At 36.7% G+C, this 21,081-nt stretch overlaps 1 protein-coding gene across 1 annotated transcript in view; it reads left to right on the top strand.

Moving 5' to 3' along the window:
* Positions 1-18,815, top strand: part of TMPRSS15 (transmembrane serine protease 15) — a 106,712-nt gene extending 87,897 nt beyond the window's left edge. The window contains exons 21-23 of the mRNA XM_019659528.1: positions 14,961-15,056; positions 18,397-18,446; positions 18,637-18,815. Of these exons, the coding sequence (XP_019515073.1) occupies positions 14,961-15,056; positions 18,397-18,446; positions 18,637-18,815 (325 nt within the window). The remainder of the gene's footprint in view (positions 1-14,960; positions 15,057-18,396; positions 18,447-18,636) is intronic.
* The last annotated feature ends 2,266 nt before the right edge of the window (positions 18,816-21,081 follow it).

The following is a 21,081-nucleotide window of genomic DNA, read 5'->3' as shown; positions in this document are numbered from 1 at the left end:
CCAAGTCTCATTCAAGTGATGTGAGCCTTACCATAAAGTCAATTTCTATAAAGAGCAGAGGGACACAGTGAGTTTTATCATGCATTATGTAAATAATCATCAATTTGTTTTATGTGTATTATACACAAACTTTCTGCCCTTTATATATGATATCCTTTCTATTATACCTATAGCTTGTATTCTAACAAAAACGCTTTCAACATTGGGGGGATAGGGGTTTGAGACATAGTCTTGGAGGTGGGTGGTTTGCAGGTGGAATAATTTTTGATAAAAAGTCAACAAAACACTGAATCTGATAGTTGTTTATTCTCACTTCAAGTAAAGTACGGGGTAAGTGGCATTGATTCTAAGTTCCTACTTTAATATTGATTTAAGTTCAATGTCAAGTTCATGCAGGTGAAGCCCTAGGAAGTAATTTTCTTCCACTGCTAAAGTTGCCAGTAATTCTCAGTTGTTTTATAGACTCAAGAACTTAGTAAAGAACAGGCTAAGGAGATTGGTAACTTGACCTTGTTACCACAATTGATGAATCCAAATGCCCTGGATGATAATGTACATATATTGGGCTTTCTCCACACAGGGCCTTGTCTTCCAATTTACCATCTTTCTAGGCATCATGTCATGATTATAAACACAGGAGTTTAGGGCTGGCTGAGTGGCTCAGTTGGTTAAGAGCTCGCTCAAGAGTTTGAGCTCTGAGCAACAGCAGTTTGACTCCCGGCCTGAGCTGAGCAGCTGCTGAGCTGCCAACAGGTGGCAGGATGGCTCAGCTTAAAAAAAAAAAAAAAAAAAAAGAATAATCTAAACATAGGAGGTTTTTCCACTATGGTTTGTATGGTTTGTAAATCTTAACTAAATTGTTTCCTGGAGGTTATATGGGGTTAGGATGAATCATTACAAAGATCAAAAGGGTCAATATCTTCTTTGACAGGTTATTTTTTAATTTATTTGAATGAAATATGTTGGGTGATAGCATAATGCTGATTCCTACTATTGCATGAGATAATGTATTGGAAAGGAAACACATGTCTTTATTACTTTTTAACAGCTGCTAACATAAATATATTATTTTGATTACTCCTGCATCTGAAATCTAATGCTATTGAGTCTGTTCCTTGGATGAATAAGATATGGGTTTTGCTTTCAGTGTGGTGGGGATAGACACAGAAGTAGATAATTACAATATAATGTGATAAATTCAATGTGCTGTAGGAGAACCTACTCAATTTGTGCACGTCAGGAAATGCTTCCTAGAAAATGGCCTAAGCTGAGTGGATGACAGCCAATTCCACACAACTGTGTACTATCTATTTACATGTTTTTCCCCCAGCCAGATTTTACTCTCTAGTTCACTAACCTCATTTCCTGTGAATCACAGCCCTTTCATCTGGAGATATGGACAAAGAATTAGGCTTTTTTAATGTGCGTAAAGCAAGCAGTACATCTCACTGCCCTAGATGCCATATTTTTGCTGAAGGTCAGGCAATTGTTTTCTTCAGAAATGAGTCAGGTAGTCTCTGCAAAGACTTTAATCTTTGGGTCTGCACTTATTAAATAGTCTCCGTAGTGCCCTGGTAATTGGAAAAAAGTTATAGCCTTAATGAGAATTTGTCTGGACTGGCGCATGGTAACTCAAAGGGAACTTAGCGAGTTTAAAATGATGTGTTTGATACTGTGGAAAATAATTTAGGAGTCAACTTATTAAAAAGGCACTGTAGTGTCTTAAAATTTTTTCATGCAGATAGGGTACAAAATGCAATTCTCCAAAGATCTAGTAAATTGTGTGAGGCAGATTTCATCATCCCTCCCTTTTTTAAATGAAACATTTTCATTCCCTGCCATTTATAGCATGCATAAGTAAAAAGTACTTTGAACAACATGTTCATGTCTCTGATCAAAGCATGAAAGAAAACATTCTATACTGATGCAACAATAAATATTAAAGAAACTTGGAGTGGTGATTTTTAAAATGACATTTCTTAGGAAAGCACACTACCCTGTTACTAACCCAATGAATGAACTATGCAGTTGACTTACCATGCTGAGCCATTAAAAACTAGAAGTCACCAGGTGTGTACAGCTTTACAGAATTTAGAAAATACTAATGTATTAAAAATAGGTTAGTTATACCTAGTAGGCAGCCTATGAGGAGTTGGTGTTCATTTTTAAATCCCATAGGCGTCCTGGGCTAATATCTTCAGTTCCAATTTTGGAAACACCAAGTGAGGCTTTCATTCTCAAACCCCATAAGAGAAATGGAATTATTTCAAGGTTCTTCCATTTCAGAAGTGTTTTGAAAATTTTGGGGGATGAGGGGTAAAACAATGTTTAATAAGCCTTTGAAAAAACTACAGCATAATGATTTAATTTCCTATGTAAGCATGCAACAAATTTATATCCACAATTTAGCACTGGGTCCTAGAAACTCAACATAAAAACCTGGTTTCATATTAGTTTAAGAAGTTGGTAGGCAAATAAGGGTTTCTGTTCTTGTCATTATCCCCAAGTTTCCAATTATATGGGAAAAATCTTAACACAAAAGAACAACAAAGATAAGACATGGGAATTATAGAAACTATATAACTACTACCTTCAACTTTAAATTATTTCTTTTTATTTGCTAATTTTACACAAATAATTAAATAATGTGTGTTATTTTTAATTTGCAAGTTCCACACTAAATTGGGTTTTTTTTTTTTTTTTTTTTGCTATGTTCCTAGTGTGGAACTATTAACTTTCCTTGGTTTCATTGACCAAGCTAAAAGCTCATCATTTGCTTGAAGTACAAATTACAACGTTGGTATTTTTATTTTAAAATTAGCAATGCATTGATTAAAAATAACTAAGGAGAAAATAATAGCAAAGCACAGTAATTTTATAACTTTCTAGATTAATAGATTTCATAGGTTTTTTTTCTAACAGGATTGGGAAAAACACAGCGGTTAGGTGATTATGTCTGCTATTGGCAAATGAGTGAAAGCCAGTATGCCGCTAACTTGTACTCTAAGAGCTGGATCAGCAGCTTCCAAACCTGGTTACACATTAGAATTACCTACTGTTAGTCCCAGACACTCAGATGCAAGGTGGTCTAGGTCAGCAACTCTCAGCCTGTGAGTTTAGGACATGCAGCACTTAGGATATATGTATAGAAATGCATATTCTGGAACTCCACCTCAGACCTATCATCAGAAAGCCTAAAGCAGGGCAGCAATCTGTGTTCAAAGAAACCCTTCAAGTGATTCTGAGGCAACCTAAATCTAGGGTATGCATCCTTGATCTGAACCTTGTTTTGTGTGTTAAGGACACTTTAAGCAGTCTGACAAAATGTACCCAACTCTTTTTCGGTTCACATTTTTAAGTGCATAAAATAAAATATACATCATTATAAACAAAATTAATTAGAATAAAAAATAATTATCAAAATATTGTAAATATGACATGGTAATACATATTCCTCTATTATATTAAGATATACTGGTAGTTTTGATGATTACTGTAAGATCCAAGGTAAGCATAAATGATACTTTTAGATATATGCAGAAACTGCAGTGTGATATAAAGAGATTTGTAGTTTGTTTTGGTGCTAATAATATTGTGGTTAGTCACCTACATTTGTATCGGAGGAAAGATTAAATTTCAATTTGACGTTAGTAAAAATAAAGATGTAATTATTTCTCATCCTACTACAACCCCCCTACATTTAATTGTCACAGATGAATAGGGACTCCACAGACCCCAGCCTGGGACCTTTGCTGGTGTGAGGTCCAGAGTTCTAGGTCATTAGCTCTTAGAGCCACAGGTGATTCTGATAGAGTAGGGGAACCCATGAAACTTGTGTACTTGTTTTGGTAGAAAAAATAACTTATTTAGAACATTTCTAAAATTTGGCAATTTGCTTTCACCTGGGATTAAAAACAAAACAATGTGGAAAAAAAAATAAAACATCAAACATTTTTTTTCCTGCTACAGCCAGTATGAGGACCATCTCTGATTTAATCCAGTGGATACCTTAGCTTGTCCTTGTGACACCAGCTTATTTTAATTCTCTGGAAAACTTTTTTTGCCCAATAGAACACAACAAAAATAGAGAGTTTATAAAGACCACTGTAAGAAAGACATCATATAAATGGTTAAAAAAAAAATCATGACTAGGTTTTCATCAACCATAGGCTAGTGCAATAGCTTGCTTGGAAAAATTCGTTCCTGATTTCCCCAAGTATTTGAAAACATATTATTGGGAATTAAGGGACTCTTTTATGTAAAATATAACTTATTTGTATTGATACTATTCAGGGAGAATTCTCATTATCTTTAACTCTTTTTTTGACTTACACTCTAATGGGTATTTTGTTACCCCAGAAAGATTTATGTGGCAAGGAAATTACTGAGAATAAAATTATACACATGAAGAGTTAAGAAAAATCTTTTATATTTTGGTAGAATTGCAAATCATCTACTGATAAATTTCCTGCAACATATAGCTTTTTAGTCTATATAAGTTTCTTACAGACTTTTTTTTTTTAACCCAAAACCTTTTTTTTCCTCAAAGTCTATTTCATAAAAAAAACAACAAGAGATGTTGGGTTTCCCCAAGCCAATATTCTTCACCATTCCCTTAGACCCTGTCATGTGGGATGGGGGAAGCTTCTAATTTCAAAAACAGAAACAGATAAAGACTTGAGAAAACTTATATTCCATGAAATAAATAACAAAAGTTTTCTTGTTCATTGTATTTCCCTTCTAAAACTTATTTCCAACTGATTAGCCATAAATAATGCTGCATATTTTATGAAACCAAGGCAATTTTGAGTAAAATTGATAAAAATCTAATAAAACAATATACCTTCTTTCTCCCTTCTTTCAATTTTTTCTTCTTCTTTCTTCCTCTTTATTCTTTTTTTGCTTCCTTCCTCACTTCCTTATTCCCTCCTTTGTTTCCCTTATTTCCTTTTATTTTCTCTTCTTTATACTCTTATCTTTTCAAAAGAAAGGGAGGTGATATATAGCAAAGAGTATATGCAGTAAGATTAACATAGTTGATGAAAATAAGATCCAAAGAAATAAGAAGGCAAATCTGTAAAACATACAGAGTCAGCATAATGACTAATATTGTGTCTGAGATTTCTTGAAACACATGCAAAAAGGAAGACATTAAAAATTGCATAACTTTAATTATGAGCTAAGATACATACTAGCAGTTCCATAGGCAAGACAGATTTCTCTTGACACTAAATTCTAAAGGAAATATTGTCCATATGTCCTTATAAAGCAATAATGCATTAAAAAAATATATGCACTGAGAACTTTATAGTAAATGTGGAGGTATATGTCATATGCCTCTTATTCAACAATCAACTCCAGTGACAGCTGAGGAAATAATGTTAGAAATGAATCAAGGATATACTACAATGGATTAAAACCAGGTTGCCCAAGATGTTGCCCATTAAGATCCTGTCTCTGACTATCTCCCCTAAGTATCACTTCTTTCAACCATATTTCTGGTAGGAGATACCAGGGGTTAATTTCCTTCCTAATACCATCATATCTGGAAGATAACAGAGAGACTCAACTCCTCTCTTGTAGACAAAGCTTGCATAAAGGAGAAAACTGACTAAGCGAAAGTAACTTGTTTCTGTTTGGAATTTCTTTTGTGTGTCACAGAATTTTAAGAGTGGAGGTCAGAAAATCTAAATTTAATTAAGTTTACCTGTTTACTAAGAGCTACGCTAATGCTGAGTGAGTGCTAGGTGTGTTGCTATAAATGTGGTAAGTGAACAAGCATTAGACTTGTGTCCAGCTCAGTCCCAGTGTTTAACGAATAGCACACGTGTCCGGACTCTCCTAGTGGAAGGCTCTGCCATCCGTTGCCTTAAATCCCTTTCATTCACTGATCCCCAGCCTATTAAAATGCTCTCGTCTTCCTTCTGTCCTGCCAAATCAACCCTCTCCTTTGCCTCCAATCTGAAAAGGATGGTCCATTCTTCTACAAAACACAAACAAACAACAAAAACCCTTTTCAGACTAATCCCATCTGGGTTGATTCATTACTTAAACCTTGTGGGGTGTGAAATGAGCTAAGGTGCCTGGCTGCAACATTTGCAGCATTTGTTACTATTCTTTTTAGCTTTAGTGTGTCCAAAAGCTTAAGAAATCCCTACCAAACTCCTGCTTTGGGGAGGAATTCTTATCACAGCAAACAGTCTGAGGAGAGAGACAAAAGAGGGAAACCGAAGCAGGGCCTGAGAAGAGAGGCAGAAGGTTTCATACTGTGAAAGATGCCTTGGGATATTCTTCTTTCTCTCCCTAGAATTTTCTATGGGTACATTTTTATACTCCGTATATGCCCTCAAAATATTAATGATGGGTTGCATCTACTCGTATATGCTTTTTTTTCTCACACAGAATAAGGTTTCCCTGAAGCCAGGGGAGCCCTTTGAGGGTGCATAACCTATAAAAATTGTAATAAAGGTTTAGAAATAGGTAGTCAGGAGGTATTAGCATGTCAAAAGGGTAATGCTGTAAAGGCTTTTCTCTGTAATGCCAAATGTCTACTGATTTCCAACTATGCAAGCTTGTATAGAGTTATCTAAGTCTGCAGCGCTGGAACTTTTTCAGGATTTAAAAAATGCAAACCCTAGCTGTAATCTGGACAGACTGCCTCTCTAAACATTAACTAATTTTCTTGCAAGAAAAGGAAACCGAGGCAGGGAGAGGCTCAGCTGCATGCTTTATTTGTAGAACTTAAGATAATGTTGTTCTTTCTTAACAATTTGTTCAGTTGCTTTAAGATTTTGTTTTTCAAAAATAAAGGGTGACAATATATGGTTGCTAACCTTTTATTTTGCCAAGAAATTTTTAAATATATTTCTATTGTCTCCATCATTTCTTCAAATAAGAAATAAATAGTCTGTGGTAAACTTTTTTTCTTTGCCACTTATATTCTGTTTATTGTGAATACAAACAAGAATAAACTGTGTTCAGTCCGAAAAAGGACGAGTTCAACTTGGCAGAATTTCAAATGCAGGTGGTCTGTCTCAAATTAAATTCCTAATTCTAACATTCAGCACTGACACCCAGAAATGTTTGCATGAACTGATAGCCTCTATACACCACTCTTAGGTTGCTGATATCAAAATTTCCTACAAAAATTTAATCAATTATGTGATTACTTTACAAGTTTTTTTCCAACAAGTTTTATCTAATTATTCTAAATAACCCAAAATAACATATCTAGACCATGAACTGCAGTCTGTTTTCTCATGTAAAGTTTGAGACTAAAAATGTAGAGCAGGCATTCTCAGAAAATACTCGTAAGGTGTATGTGTGTGTTTTTTTCCATGTGCATACATAATCTCTATTTTATCACTATGGAACTGTACTTGAGAATACCAAAGTATTGAAAAAGTAGCATTTACTAAATTCTTTATCCTCTGAAATGCATTCTTTATTTACTATATTCCTTATTCTTAAAGCTTTACCTCTAGTCTTTCTTTATCTAAAATAAGCTTCTGTTAAAAATATAACTGCCAATTCTATCACAGGGCAATGCCTACGGTAGGTGTGTAATAAATCCATATTAGATTAAAACTGATTTATAAATATTTTTTGAATATTTTTTCAATTTAATTTTGTCCAGATTTTGTTTTGAATGTCCGGAGAAATTAATGCACCCCCCTAAAAGTCTGTCTTAAAAGAGATAACCAAGGGATGAAATAAAACAGCTAGAGATAATGGAAGACTCTTTAACCCACATTTCTGAGATGTATTTTTATGAATTACCCTTCAAGATGTTTCCCTACAGAGAGTAAGTCCTCAATCAGCATTGTCGATAGGTTTTTCCACGTTAAGTGAAACGATGTATAACAGTATCAATTTCATAAGGTAGTTGATGTAAAAATTAAGTTCCTGGCATCTCATCAAAGTTATAATGAAATGATGTTGGATGAAATATTATTATTCGAGGATCTGCTGTAGTTATGCGTGCTGTCAAATGACAAAACTAAAACAATTTAGTAATGAGTTTGATGTTCAAGAGAAAACCATCCATGAGTTGGGAGAGTACAGGGCCTCACAAACAATGGAGCACCCTTCCCAAGGGATGTTGGGCAAGGGTGAGTTTTATAGAGTGTTATAACTCGGAGTGTTATAAGAGGCAACTCGGAACCAGGGCATGATTAGGTAGGAGGTCAAGAATTTCCTTAGAAGACTAGCAAGTCCTAGTCTCTAACATAAAATAAGCTGAATTGGAGGATTGTGAGCCGGGTATGTTAAGTTTCCCTGACAGTGGCACTTCCTGTAAGGGCGGGCTAACTTAGGTTTAGATTTGTGACTTCGGCCAGGCCTCTAGGACAGCCTCCATTTTGTGGGTCCTGATATACAAATTAACTTTATCAGTGCCTTAAAACGGTATGGCGGGCCAGCCGCCACAAGTCGATCAGTACCTAAAGGGGGGAGCGGGAATTAAAGAAACACACTCACGACTGCTGATGCGGCCGGTCTTCAGGTTTTCTGAAGCCCCGAGTTTATTTTCCACCACCATTATATCCATTCAGGGTGAGTACAAAAAAGAAAGGACAAATATGCATTACCTCATTCCAGAGTAATGAATTGATAATCCACTTAGAAACTTAAAGGTCAGTGGGGACAATTTCTTCCATAATCCCAGATAGCCATCTATCTTTATTGTGTCTCCCAAGGCACTGGCCATTCTCTCCACATACCTCGAGATTAAGCAAAACACCCTCCAGGTGCAAGTAAAACAAGAAGTAAAACAAGATATGCAATCAGTAAAGTCAGCCTGCATGGCTCCCAACAAAACAGATTATTTATCAAGTAACTAGAAGCCATTTTGGAAGCCCCAAAGCAGACCCCTGAACAAGTAAAGCAAAGAAATAGATATTCTATATGGCCGTGGTTCCCTGACTAACAAGCATCAGAATCACGTGGAGGGTTTGTTAAAAAGCAGATCACTGGACCCCACCCCCAGAGTTTCTGATTTGGTGGGTCTGGAGTGGGCTTGGGCAATTTGCATTTCTAATACATTCTTTGGTGAGGCTAAAGCTGTTTGTCTGGAGAACATACTTTGGAAATCCTTGGTCATGGAGAGTCAGGAACATAGAAATTACCGAGCAGAAGGTTCAAGACATGTAGGCATTCAGTAGGAGGATACACAGACCATGAGCAAAAGCAAAAACGAGAGAGACGTCTGAAAGGGAGGTTGGAGAGAAACGAGGACCCAACAGCTTTACTTTCACAGCAACGATGTGCACTGGTAAACTACTTCCAGTTTGATTTGCAAATTAGATAGGCATTCCTTGAAAGCCTAGATTAGTGTGACAAATTCTACCAGAAGCGGCACCTACAGTAGAATTCAAAGTCCTCTAAGATCTGTTCTGATCCACATTTTGCTTTGCCTAAATGTGTGAGTTTTTAAATATAAAGTTTCTGTGAAGTCCTTGCTGACCTGGAACATTCCTATCCTTTTACACCCTCTGCTGCCCTTTGATGTCTTTATGCCTGTTTAGTTTTCTGACCTCTCACAAATACATTTTTTATAAATACTAACATAAAATGATTCTTCTACCCACATGGGAGGGCAATCATAACCTTTAACAATAATGTTAACAACATAAATCTTCTCTTTGGTAAATCTGTTTCAGTTTTAATTAAGGGAATAGTCCTTGATTTTTGTTTTGAGTTACTTTTACCTATTTATAAAATAAAAGTGCAAAAGGTAGGGATTTCTGGTGAAGACAATGGTGTAGGTAAATGCTGTGCTTGCTGCCTCGCACAACCACATCAAAATTACCACTAAACCACAGAACACCCATTAACAAGAATCACTTGAAGTCTAGGCAAACCGAAACCCTGCAACTAAGGACATACAGAAGAAACCACCTCGAGACTGGTAGGAGGGGCAGCACACAGAACAGGCTGTTCCCACACCTGCTGTGACCATTAAAAATCAGGAGGGATAGCTCAGCCGCAGAGGTTCCCCTCACTCCCCCACTCCCTGAGGAGCAAAGGATCCCAGACCCACACCAACCTCCCCAACCCAGGGTTCCACTGTGGGAGACAGAAGTCCCCATAACTTCTGGTTGTGAAAACCAGTGGGGATTGTGGCTGAGTGAGATGGAGGGCTGCACATGAACTTACTCACCAACGGCATCACTCGCTCTGAGCTCCAGCACTGGGGCAGCAGCTGGGCAGCAGCTGGAAATGCGACAGGAACATACAGGGAGGAACTGAGTTATCTGGCCTCAGAACAAGGGCTGGAGTGGCAACTTTCTCCTGGACGGAGGAACTGGTGGAAGCCATAGCTTCTTTGTTAGGCCCTCCCACTGTCTGCGTGCAGATGCAGGTGGAAGCTATTTGTGAGTCTCAATCAATTGCCCCACCCTGCTCATTCCCTGAGACCCTGCCCATTCTAATTTTCAGGCCCACCCAAGCTGCTTCCAGTGGCTTTTCCTACAAACTGCCTGTCTTGGCTCATGCTATGGACTTTCCTAACATCTCTCAAAGGTTCACATAGCCCAAACAAGCAGCAAATGGCTTTGGCATGTCCCATACCTCTGGCTGAGCAGCCCTAAGCCTGGCTGGCATTAGCAACAGCTGGCCTCAGTTCAAAGCTTGGCCTCAAGGCAACTCCAAGCCCTACACAGGTGACGGGCATTTTCAGATTATTTTCTGGCTCATGCCAGCTGGCCCTTGACAGTGAACAGGCTGTGGCTGAATTTAGCCTGTAGTAAGGCCCCTTCCAGGAGGTTCCAGGGCTACCAGGCCCAGTGGCCAACTTCCAACCAAGATGGAGCATAAACTGACTGCCTCCAAGGATGACACACCTAAAGGGCAGACTGGGAAGACACCAGAGTCCTGTAAATTGAACCCTGCTCTGTAGGGTCAGCCACCATACACTAGCTCCTTCAGTATAGTTATGGCCAGTCCTCACAACCAATCAGCCTCAGGGCAATCTCTCCCACTGATGTGCAGACAGCAGCCATGCCTCAACTACAACAGAAGGACACACACAACCCATACAAGGGACACACCTGGAGCACCTGGCTCAGGTGAGCAGGGAGAAAGTACCACTGGGCTCCACAGCACACCTACTACATAAGGCCACTCTTTTAAAACTGAGTGATGTAGAGCCCTAGCTAATACATAAAAACAAACACAGGGAAGCAGCCAAAATGGGGAGACAAAGAAACTGTCCCATATGAAAGAACAGAGCAAAGCTCCAGAAAAAGAACTAAACAAAATGGAGACAAGCAATCTACCAGACACAGAGTTCAAAACACTGGTTAGAAGGATGTTCAGTGATCTCAGGGAGATCTTCAACAAAGAGATAGGAAACATATAAATGGAGATAGCAAACAAAAAAGAAGCAGTCGGAAATAAAGAATGTAATAACTGAAATGAAGAAATTAGAGGGAATCAGTAGTACATTAGATGAAGCAGAGGATCGAATCAGCGATTTAGAAGAGAACGAAGCAGAAAACACCCAAAGAGAACAGCAAAAAGAAAACAGAATCCAAAAAAAAAAATGAGGAGAGGGGCCTCTGGGACAACATCAAGTGTACCAACATTTGCATCATAGGGGTAACCAGAAGGAGAAAAGAGAGAGCAAGGAATTGAAAACCTATTTGAAGAAATAATGATGAAAAACTTTCCTCATCTGGCAAAGGAAATAGACACATGAACCCAAAGAGACTCACATCAAGACACATCAAAATTAAAATGCCAAAGTTTAAAGACAAAGAAAGAATCTTAAAAGCAGTAAAAGAAAAGCAGTTACTTACCTACAAGGGAGATCCCATAAGACAGTCAGCTGATTTCTCAGCAGAGACTTTGAAGCCAGAAGGGATTGGCACAAAATGTTCAAAGTGATGAAAAGCAAGGACCTACAACCAAGGTTATTCCGCCCAACAAAACAATCATTTAGAATCGAAGAACAGATAAAGAGCTTCCCAGATAAGAAAAGCTAAAGGAGATCATTACCACCAAACCAGTATTACAAGGAATTTTAGAGGGACGTCTTTAAGAAATAAACAATAAGTAAATAAATAAATAGTAAAATGGCAATAAGTACATATCTATCAAAAATTACTTTAAATGTAAATGGATTAAATGCTCCAATCAGAAGATAGGGTGGCTGAATGGATAAGAAAACAAAATCTTTACATATGCTGCCTATAAGAGACTTACTTCAGATCAAAAGACACACACAGACTGAAAATAAAGGGATGGAAAAAGATATTTAATGAAAATGGAAACGAAAAAAATTTTTTAAAGCTGGGATAGCAATATTTATACTAGACAGAGTATACTTTAAAACAAAAGCTGTAACAAGAGAAAAAGAAGGACCCAGTAATCCCACTTCTTAGTATTTATCTGCAGAAATCCAAACGTTACTTCGTAGGAACATGTGCATCCCTCTGTTCATTGCAGCAGCGTTTACAGTGGCCAAAATGTGGAGGCAGCCTGGGTGTCTGTGGATGGAAGAGTAGATAAAGAGGAGGTGGTACATATATACAATAGCATATTGCTTGGCCATGGAAGGGAATGGGTTCTTGCCATCTGTGGCAGCATGGACGGACCTGGAGGGTATTGTGCTGAGTGGAGTATGTCAGACAGCAAAAGACAGATGCAATGTGATTTTGCTTACATTTGGAATCTAGGAACAAAATAAGCAAACAAACAAACCCATAGATACAAAGAACATTTGATGGTTGCCAGAATGGAGAAGGGTTGGGTGCAGGGTGAACAATGTGAAGGGATTAAGAAGTACAAATAGGTAGTTACAAAATAGTCATGGGAATGTAAAGCATATGGAAACTAGTCAATAATATGGTAATAACTATGTATAGTGCCAGGTGGGCACTATATTAGTCTACATTAAAAGGGAGATCACTTCTTAAATTATATAAATGTCTAAGCAGTATGCCGTACACCTGAAATTAATATAAAATAATATGGAATGTTAACTGCAATTGATAATTAAAAACAGTGTGGGGAAGATAAAAGGGTTCAAATCAAGGTTCAAATTTCCATATATAAAATAAGTCATGGGGATGTAATGTACAGCATAGGAAATATAGTCAATAATATTGTGATAGTGTGGTACAGTGTCAGATGGTTGTAGGACTTAAGATGGTGATCATCACTGCGTTAGCTATATTAATGTTGAATAACTATGTTGTATACCTGAGACTAATATAATATTTTATATTAGCTATATTTTAATAAAAACCTTTAAAATTAAATAAGTAAAAGTGCAAAATGTAAAAAGAAAAAATAGTTTTTAATTAAAAAAAACAAGCAACCAAAACAAAAAAACGTTAAAAGAGTGAGAAATTTTATATAACTAAAATGATATTAAAAAGGATGAGATTCAAATAACAATATCCGCAACATTTAGTGAACACTTACTCACTGATCTAAGGGCTTCGTATGTTTCGTGCCATTTAATCCTCACAACAACCCTCTAAGGTTAGAATAATCATTGTATCTCCATCGAGAAGTGAGGTAACAAAAGAACATAATGACTGAGAACTTGTCCATTTGTGCAGCTACTAGAGCCAGGATTTCAACTCCACAATGTGGCTTAAAGCTCAAGCATTTTACACACAACTCACATTACTAATCGTTAAATCAACTTTTAAACATTAAATGCAGTATTAATCTTTGATTGAAAAACCTTGACAAAATCTGCAATAAAATAAAATCCAGTATTTCAAATGACACAAAACAAGTACAAGATGCTAAACTCTGAGACATTAAATATAGACTCCACTGCTCCAGTGAGGAGAGGTGCAGGGCACTCTTCAGTTTCTTTAAGGTATTGTCTCACCTGAAAGAGAGAGGAAACACCCCTCTATCAAGGATTTCTTTTCCCCTTATTGATCATAACAGCTATATGTGTTCCTTGGAAATTCCCTATACACTGATAGAAAAGGGTGATTATTGGCTTAATCTGGAAAAGACATTGAACCTTCTTTTGAAAAGGCAGTGGGTGGGTCCATCAAGCTGCTCAAAAAGACAGGAACCACATCATCTCCCTGTAAGCAGTAGAAGATAGCAGGGATCAAGATGTTTCTAGCAGAAAGGCACACTCTTGTATAAAAAAAACTAAAATCTGGAATAAATAAAAGGCAGGAAACAAAATTAGGAGTTAAGAAGCCGACAGAGCCTAGGGAAGAGAGTCAGGCTAATTGAGAGAAATCTTCAATTAAGACTCACAGTTGAGAGCATGGATGTAACATGTTTTCAAGGAAAAGAAAGAATAGGGACTTAATGGCTTTTGTCACATCAGGGTGTCTCTCCATCCCATTCTGGCTCACTAGTTGACACTTGGAGGTCCATACTAACTAATTCCTTTTTCAGAGCAATCTTATAGCTTGTAGCTTTAAATTAAGGCCTCTTAGGTTTTAAATTGAATGAAATATGAAGAACAAAGCAACATTTGAAAAGCAAACATAGAAGATTCATTTTTCTAGGTTATTCTTAGACAACACACATTTTTGAAAAGATGAATTACATTCAACAGGAATAAAGTTTAATAAATTATGAGTAGTTCTGTGAGGTTGTCGTTAATATTGATCTTTATGGAAACTATTGGACAATATATATAAGTTAAATGAAAAAACCAGACACCCAAGTTATATGCACTGATTTTAACTTTGTTAAGTAATATGTTAGAACACAAACAAGAGCTAGAGGTATTAAGCAAAAATTAAAATTATATTTATGTTATATATGGTGATTTTTCTACTAATTTGTACAATCTTTTAGATAGCAAAACATTTGAAGTTTTATATTAAAATGTTAATTTCTTTGTATGGTATTCCATAATTTCTACCAATGTACACAGCTTTAATGTGTAACTAGACGTTTAGTTATGTATTTTTATTTGTGTTTTTGTTTTGTCTATGTCTGTATGTGTTTTGTTTTTTTTCCCATAGGAGTGGAAACGCGTCAATGCCAGTCCCCTCTACTGAAGGTGGACCATTTGTAACATTAAACACAGCACCTAATGGCAGTTTAACATTAACACCAAGGTGGGTCCCAAATTTGTTCTCAGACTAGCTGTACATGGACTGAAAAGAAGATAGATTTTTATACCAGCCAGATTTTAATTCCACCACATACTAGCCTTGAAAGTAATTTAACATAAAATTTAACACATATAATCTTGAAAGTATTATAAGTTAGCTTTTTTACTCTACAGGTAATCTGAAACAGTCCCTAATTGATCCTATCTGATCACATTGCCTAACCCCCACATAAACGGTAAAACAGTCAAATGAGATGTTGTATATGTAATTGTTTAACATACTTACAGTGATTCAGTAAGTCTTAATTCCATATCCTTTTCATCCTTACCCTCAGATTCCTAAACAAGTAAATCCCATTTAAAGAAATTGTGAGAGTTCGGACAGAATCTTTTCTCTGCCTCAGCAAATAGAGCATTACTATTAAGTGAAGGAGTCCAGACTTCTAGTTGTGCCTTCATATTCTCTTTCATTCTTTAAAATTAGGTTCACTTTTATAGCTTTTACTAATGTTTTAACAAACAGCACATTTTTTCTATTCAAAGGTTTGTTTCAGCTTCGTTTATGTCATTTCTCTGGTCTAAGCATAAATGGTAATTTTTGTTGAAATTGACTTCTGAATCTTACAGTTCCATTCAAGGCCAGCTGTGGGTAGGAAGAAAGTAATTGCCAGAAGCAGCCATAACTGCAGACAAGGATTTAAGAAGTCATTGCTGGTGCATGAGCTTGTAGTTTTTCCTTTAACACACTTAATGGTGAAAGTGGAATTATATAAGTATTCAGCCATCCATGAAACATTACCATTTCTTTGAGCTCAACCAGTAAAACAAATTGATGAAGGAGTATTTTTAGTACCAAAGGATTTATTCATGGCAGAGATTATTACAATAATAATTTTTGCCCTGTGAAAACTGTTGCTTATGAAAACAGCTTTGCACTAGTGATAATAATAAAAACTAAGAAAAAGAAGCAGATATCAAGGAAGATAATTCCTCCAACTATGAAAATCCACTGACCTATCCCCATTTTTTTCTCCCTCTGGGAGGCGTATGCAAGACGCAGACCACAGGGGAAAGGCCCTGCAACGCGATACCAACAATCTGAACTGTTATACCTAGAAATGCACGATTCATGCAGCTGCCAGTACTGGGTTTCCCTTCCTTCCAGTTCTTCAGACCACTTCAATAGCAGTCCTAGAAGTCAAGGAAAAATTGACAAAATATATATTGACCAACATAGTGTTATAAGCATGGTGCTAGGTACAGGATACAAAGTGCTTGTCAAACACTTTATTGAATGCCTATCATGTGACAGACACTGTGGTAGGGATATTATAGAGGTTATTTCCAGTCCATGCAAAAGCTCTATGACGTAGTATCGCTCCACTGGAAGGAGAGGGAACAGGAGCCCGGTGTTGGAAACTGACTTGGACAAAGCCTGCAGGCAACATAGATTCTAGTCCAAGTCAGTCTGACTCCAAAGCCCTGTGCTATCTTCTACATTCCCCAAGGCAACAGCCCACTTTGAAAAGCAGTTCTGGGAAAGAGAGACAACTAGCATAGCCTTTTCAACAAGAAAAAAGGCCATGTTGTTGGGCATATATTAGTAGAGAAATTAGTTCACTTTGTCAATACAACAGATATAGACCCACCCACTTATTATATATATCACAGTATTGTCCACTACGCTGAGAGAAAGACACAGGACCACGCCATTGTCCTCCTTTCCGTCCGGAGGGCTAACCCAGCTCGGACTCCAGCACCAAGGCCAGGACAGTCATTTTATTTCTCTCCAATCTCTAAATATACCAGGACAAAGAGTGGATTCGCTGCTCATGCTGACCAGAGGTTAAGTAACTTGCTCCTCTGTATTGAGACTCTGCATGCATGTGTTTGTGCGCTACATTTTTGACAAACTAAAAAATGCACGAAGAACAAGGGGCAAAGATCAGTTTAAGTTTTTGATAAGCTTAATAGTTATTAAAACTTTTCTGTGCTTACTAAAAGGAAATTCTTAAGTTTTATACATACCACAGAGTATAAAGCATTGTTTAGTACCTAAGAATGAGGAACCATTTTAAATATAAATTTTCATAGATTAGTATGATAGCTGTAGAAAGACTTTGGATGAAACTACACAGATCCTAGAAATTATTTCTCTCTCAGCCATGAGTAGATATTAGAAGGGGAGTTAATTGAGACTTTTTCTTTGAGGAGTTATGAGTACATGTTGATATAACTACATCTAGATAGATATACATACATGCACATTGCTTATTGATAAGATATAAGTATATATTGCAAATGAAATTATCTTCTACTCCAAAGGATATGTCAATCAGACCACATTAAAGCAAGTGATTTCAATTAACCTTATCACGTATTTTCCACAAACACTAAATTGCTTTAATTGTATTTATAATCTCAAATGGATCTTGTTTGTGTTTTGTTTTGGTTTTTTCCCTAAAATTTAAAGCAGTGAAACAACATGCACAATAGATGTAGTTAAATAGGTAAACAGAAACCATTAAAATGATATGTGTGTCCCTGTGTGTTTTAATGTGACCAACATCTGCAGTGTCTGCATCAGGAAAGTGTGGGCAAGTACATACTTTAATTCCTTGTGTTATACTGACCTCTAATGGTTGGTAAGTATAAAACATTTTAAAACTTTAAATTTTTGTTTAAAATAGAATTCTTGGCTTTGAAAAAAGTTAGTATCCAAATATTTAAACAGGTAGTGAGTCTTTATATTATTTATGCCTAGATTTTATTGTACATTTGATTTGTTAACTGTTTACCTCCCTTGAAAGCAGTATCTGTGATTCATTCATCATTGAATTCCCTCAAATGAAGTTCACAGCCTCACACACAAAGGCATTGAATAGTTGTCTGATTAGGAATACTGAGACATATTCTGTATTATAGAATGATGAAAACCAAGGTTAGTTCAAGCAAAATAACCATAGCTCTGATTTATTGAGGGCTCATTGTGTGTAAGTCACAATAATAATGCCACTGAAAATATTTTTTATTTATCAAAAATTCCAATAAAGCAAGTGCTATTGTCCCCATTTTATGGATGACAAAAGTGAGCCTCAGGGATATTGAGCAACTTAGCCAAACTCACATGAAGTGTACCTGGTAGAATTAAGGATGCAAACTCAGCTCAATTGACTTTAAACTAAGGATTTTTCTGCTGTGCGTTTCAGCTTCCTCGCACTTCATATATGATACTTACATTTAAAAGTCCATTTTACTAAAAAAAGGTAGGCTAACCTACATTACATTTTGCTTTAAAATGTTAGGTGCACAATTTCTGAAATATAACTGTTCTTCTATTGCAGTAAACAGTGTTTACAGGATTCCCTGATTCTTTTACAATGTAATCGTAAACGTAAGTAAATATTTTGTCATGTTTTCCTCCAAGCCTTCAGTTTAAAATTCCGAATAGAGTTTTATGTCACCTGAAGTTATTTTGTTGGTATGTCACCTGAAGTTCCTTTGTAGTGATCCACTCAATTTTCATATCAGAGGGCAAATCCACCAAAATAAAATAAATGCTCTTTCTTCAATTATGTTAAAAGCATGTGGAAAAAAACTGGTGGCTTCGAAAGTCAGCCCAAAGATTGTTGGAGGAAATAACGCCAAAGAAGGAGCCTGGCCCTGGCTTGCTGCTCTGTATTATAATGGCAAACTGCTCTGTGGTGCTTCTCTCGTCAGCAACAACTGGCTGGTGTCTGCTGCCCACTGCGTGTATGGGTGAGTGTGATGCTACAATGTCCCTTTCCAAATGAGATGACCTCAGCAGACACCATGTATTTCACGCAACTTCACAAAACCATCCCATCAGGGAAATGTTCCCGCTGTTTACGACATCATAAATGTTCCAGTCATTTTCTCACTAAAGTCATATATAAAAATAGAGTAAGTTCAATTTAAAATCATTCATTAGGTACTTACATCAGGTATTGTTTCTTACTTCCATAAAAACTGAAATTTTTACCTACTCACAAAGTAGGCATTTTTAAAAGGTGTAAAATTAGTATGTAATGTATATATTGTGCTGATTATCATTCAATTAGGCCAATATTTATTGTCAGCAATTTGGCAGTATCAGAAAAAGCATGTGTAGATAGCCCTGTAGTTACAAATAAATTGTGCTTTAAAATTTCATATGTCAGGACTTTGTTATGAATTAGGACAAAAATGTTTACTTAGTTCTCAGGTCAGACCTATTTTAATGCTACCCATAACTAAAATTTAGAATTAATATCAACCATATCTAATTATTTTCTTTTTTTAACATGACAAAGCACATGTTGAATTCTAGGATTTATCCTCTCTCTCTAGAAGCAGCCATTTCTAAAGTAATTTCACAGGAGAAAATATAGTGGGTAGAGGGGACACAGAGAAAATACGTATTCCTGGACCCAAGAACATGCTAATTCTCTGCTTCTGCACGAAAGACATCACCTCATTAGGCAATCCCATTCCAACACTTCTAGTAGCTTCCTCATAGAAGATTCATAAACCCTGACCTAGGGCAATTTCCTGCCACTAATTAATAGAAGAAATCTCCAGAAAATAACATTACTTGTGAGGATTAGAATGAGCTTCTCCTTAGCCAGTATCCAGAGGAATAAACCAAGTGTGCTCAGGAATGGAAGATGCAGCCATAGTTAATCAGATTAAAAAACTTAATCCCTACCAGCACAGACATTGAAAATGTATGGATAGACGGAGACAAATTATCAGACGCAGAAAGTTATGGAAGTTGTTTTGGGAGATAGGGAGGTCTAGGGAGAATGAGTACTAAAAGATCAAGCCTACATACACCTAAATACCCACTGTACTAGCGTGAAGATAAACTCAAATTCATAATCCTAGGAATTTGTAAATGAGGACCCTCACCCCAATCACAGGTTGGCCAATCACTTGAGCTGCCAAAGGAACTATCCATGGTGCTGCCCATCTACATATAAAGCTCTCTGATTCTACCGGTATGCACTGAGCCTTATAACTCAGTGACTAAACTAAAACCCCTCCCAAATCTAAAGCACTTGTCCTTTACTTTGCTGTCTCCTGATGATTATATTTTAATCTGTTTTTAACTACAGCATAACAAACATCTACAGCAGTCAAATTTCCCATCCTCTGCAAAGTAGTCAAATTTCCCATCCTCTGCAAAGTATGACTTATACTTTACCTACATACGCAATGACTTGGGCATATCACAGATGAGTAACCTATATCCTAACTGTGTTACAAGTAAAAGGTATCTCTAGCTAATGAGTCAGTGTTTCCTGTGGCACAAAGGTAAGTCTTAGTAAGTTACCAATCTCCTGTATTGACCTCAGATTTGGTAAATTCATCTGTTTGATGTTCTTGCAGAGCACATGCTTCCTAAATGTCAACCGGGCTCGCAGTAATTTTAGCAACATCTTTCAATTATCTACCTTACAGATGTATTTATTGAAGGTCAATGATACCAATATTATATCTTTTCTAACCACAAATATACGAAAAGCAGTTTTTCGTATATTTGTGGTTAGAAAATATATAATTTCAGTCGTATACGACATAAAATGTCTTTTCACCCAGTTTCAATTTGAACACAAGCAAACAGAGGTAAGCTGCAATAGAATTGTGATGAATTCCAACTTATCCTCACAAAGCTTGCATTTTACTCTCCTCAGCCACTCAGTAGCATTGCTTCTTCTTTCTCCAGCTCCCAAGAGTTCCAGTTTCTTGCTTTGTACTTCATGTCTCTAACCAAGCAAAAAAGTTTCTGATATTATTTCAGATATGTGATCAAAAAATACTTTTTACCAGTATGCTAATACTGCCTGTTATGTCTTTTTTTTTTTTTACCTGAGCTATCCTGCCAACTGTAGGCAGCTCAGCAGCAGCTCAGCTCAGGCCATGAATCAAACCAGGGACCCTGTTGCTCAGAACTCAAACTCTTGAGCAAGCTCTTAACCAACTGAGCCACTTGGCCAACCCTTTTTAAAAATCCTAACTGTGCAGTG

Source organism: Hipposideros armiger, unplaced genomic scaffold, assembly GCF_001890085.2.
Source record: "Hipposideros armiger isolate ML-2016 unplaced genomic scaffold, ASM189008v1 scaffold_300, whole genome shotgun sequence".
Lineage (NCBI taxonomy): Eukaryota > Metazoa > Chordata > Mammalia > Chiroptera > Hipposideridae > Hipposideros > Hipposideros armiger.
This window is presented reverse-complemented; position numbering and strand designations above follow the sequence as displayed.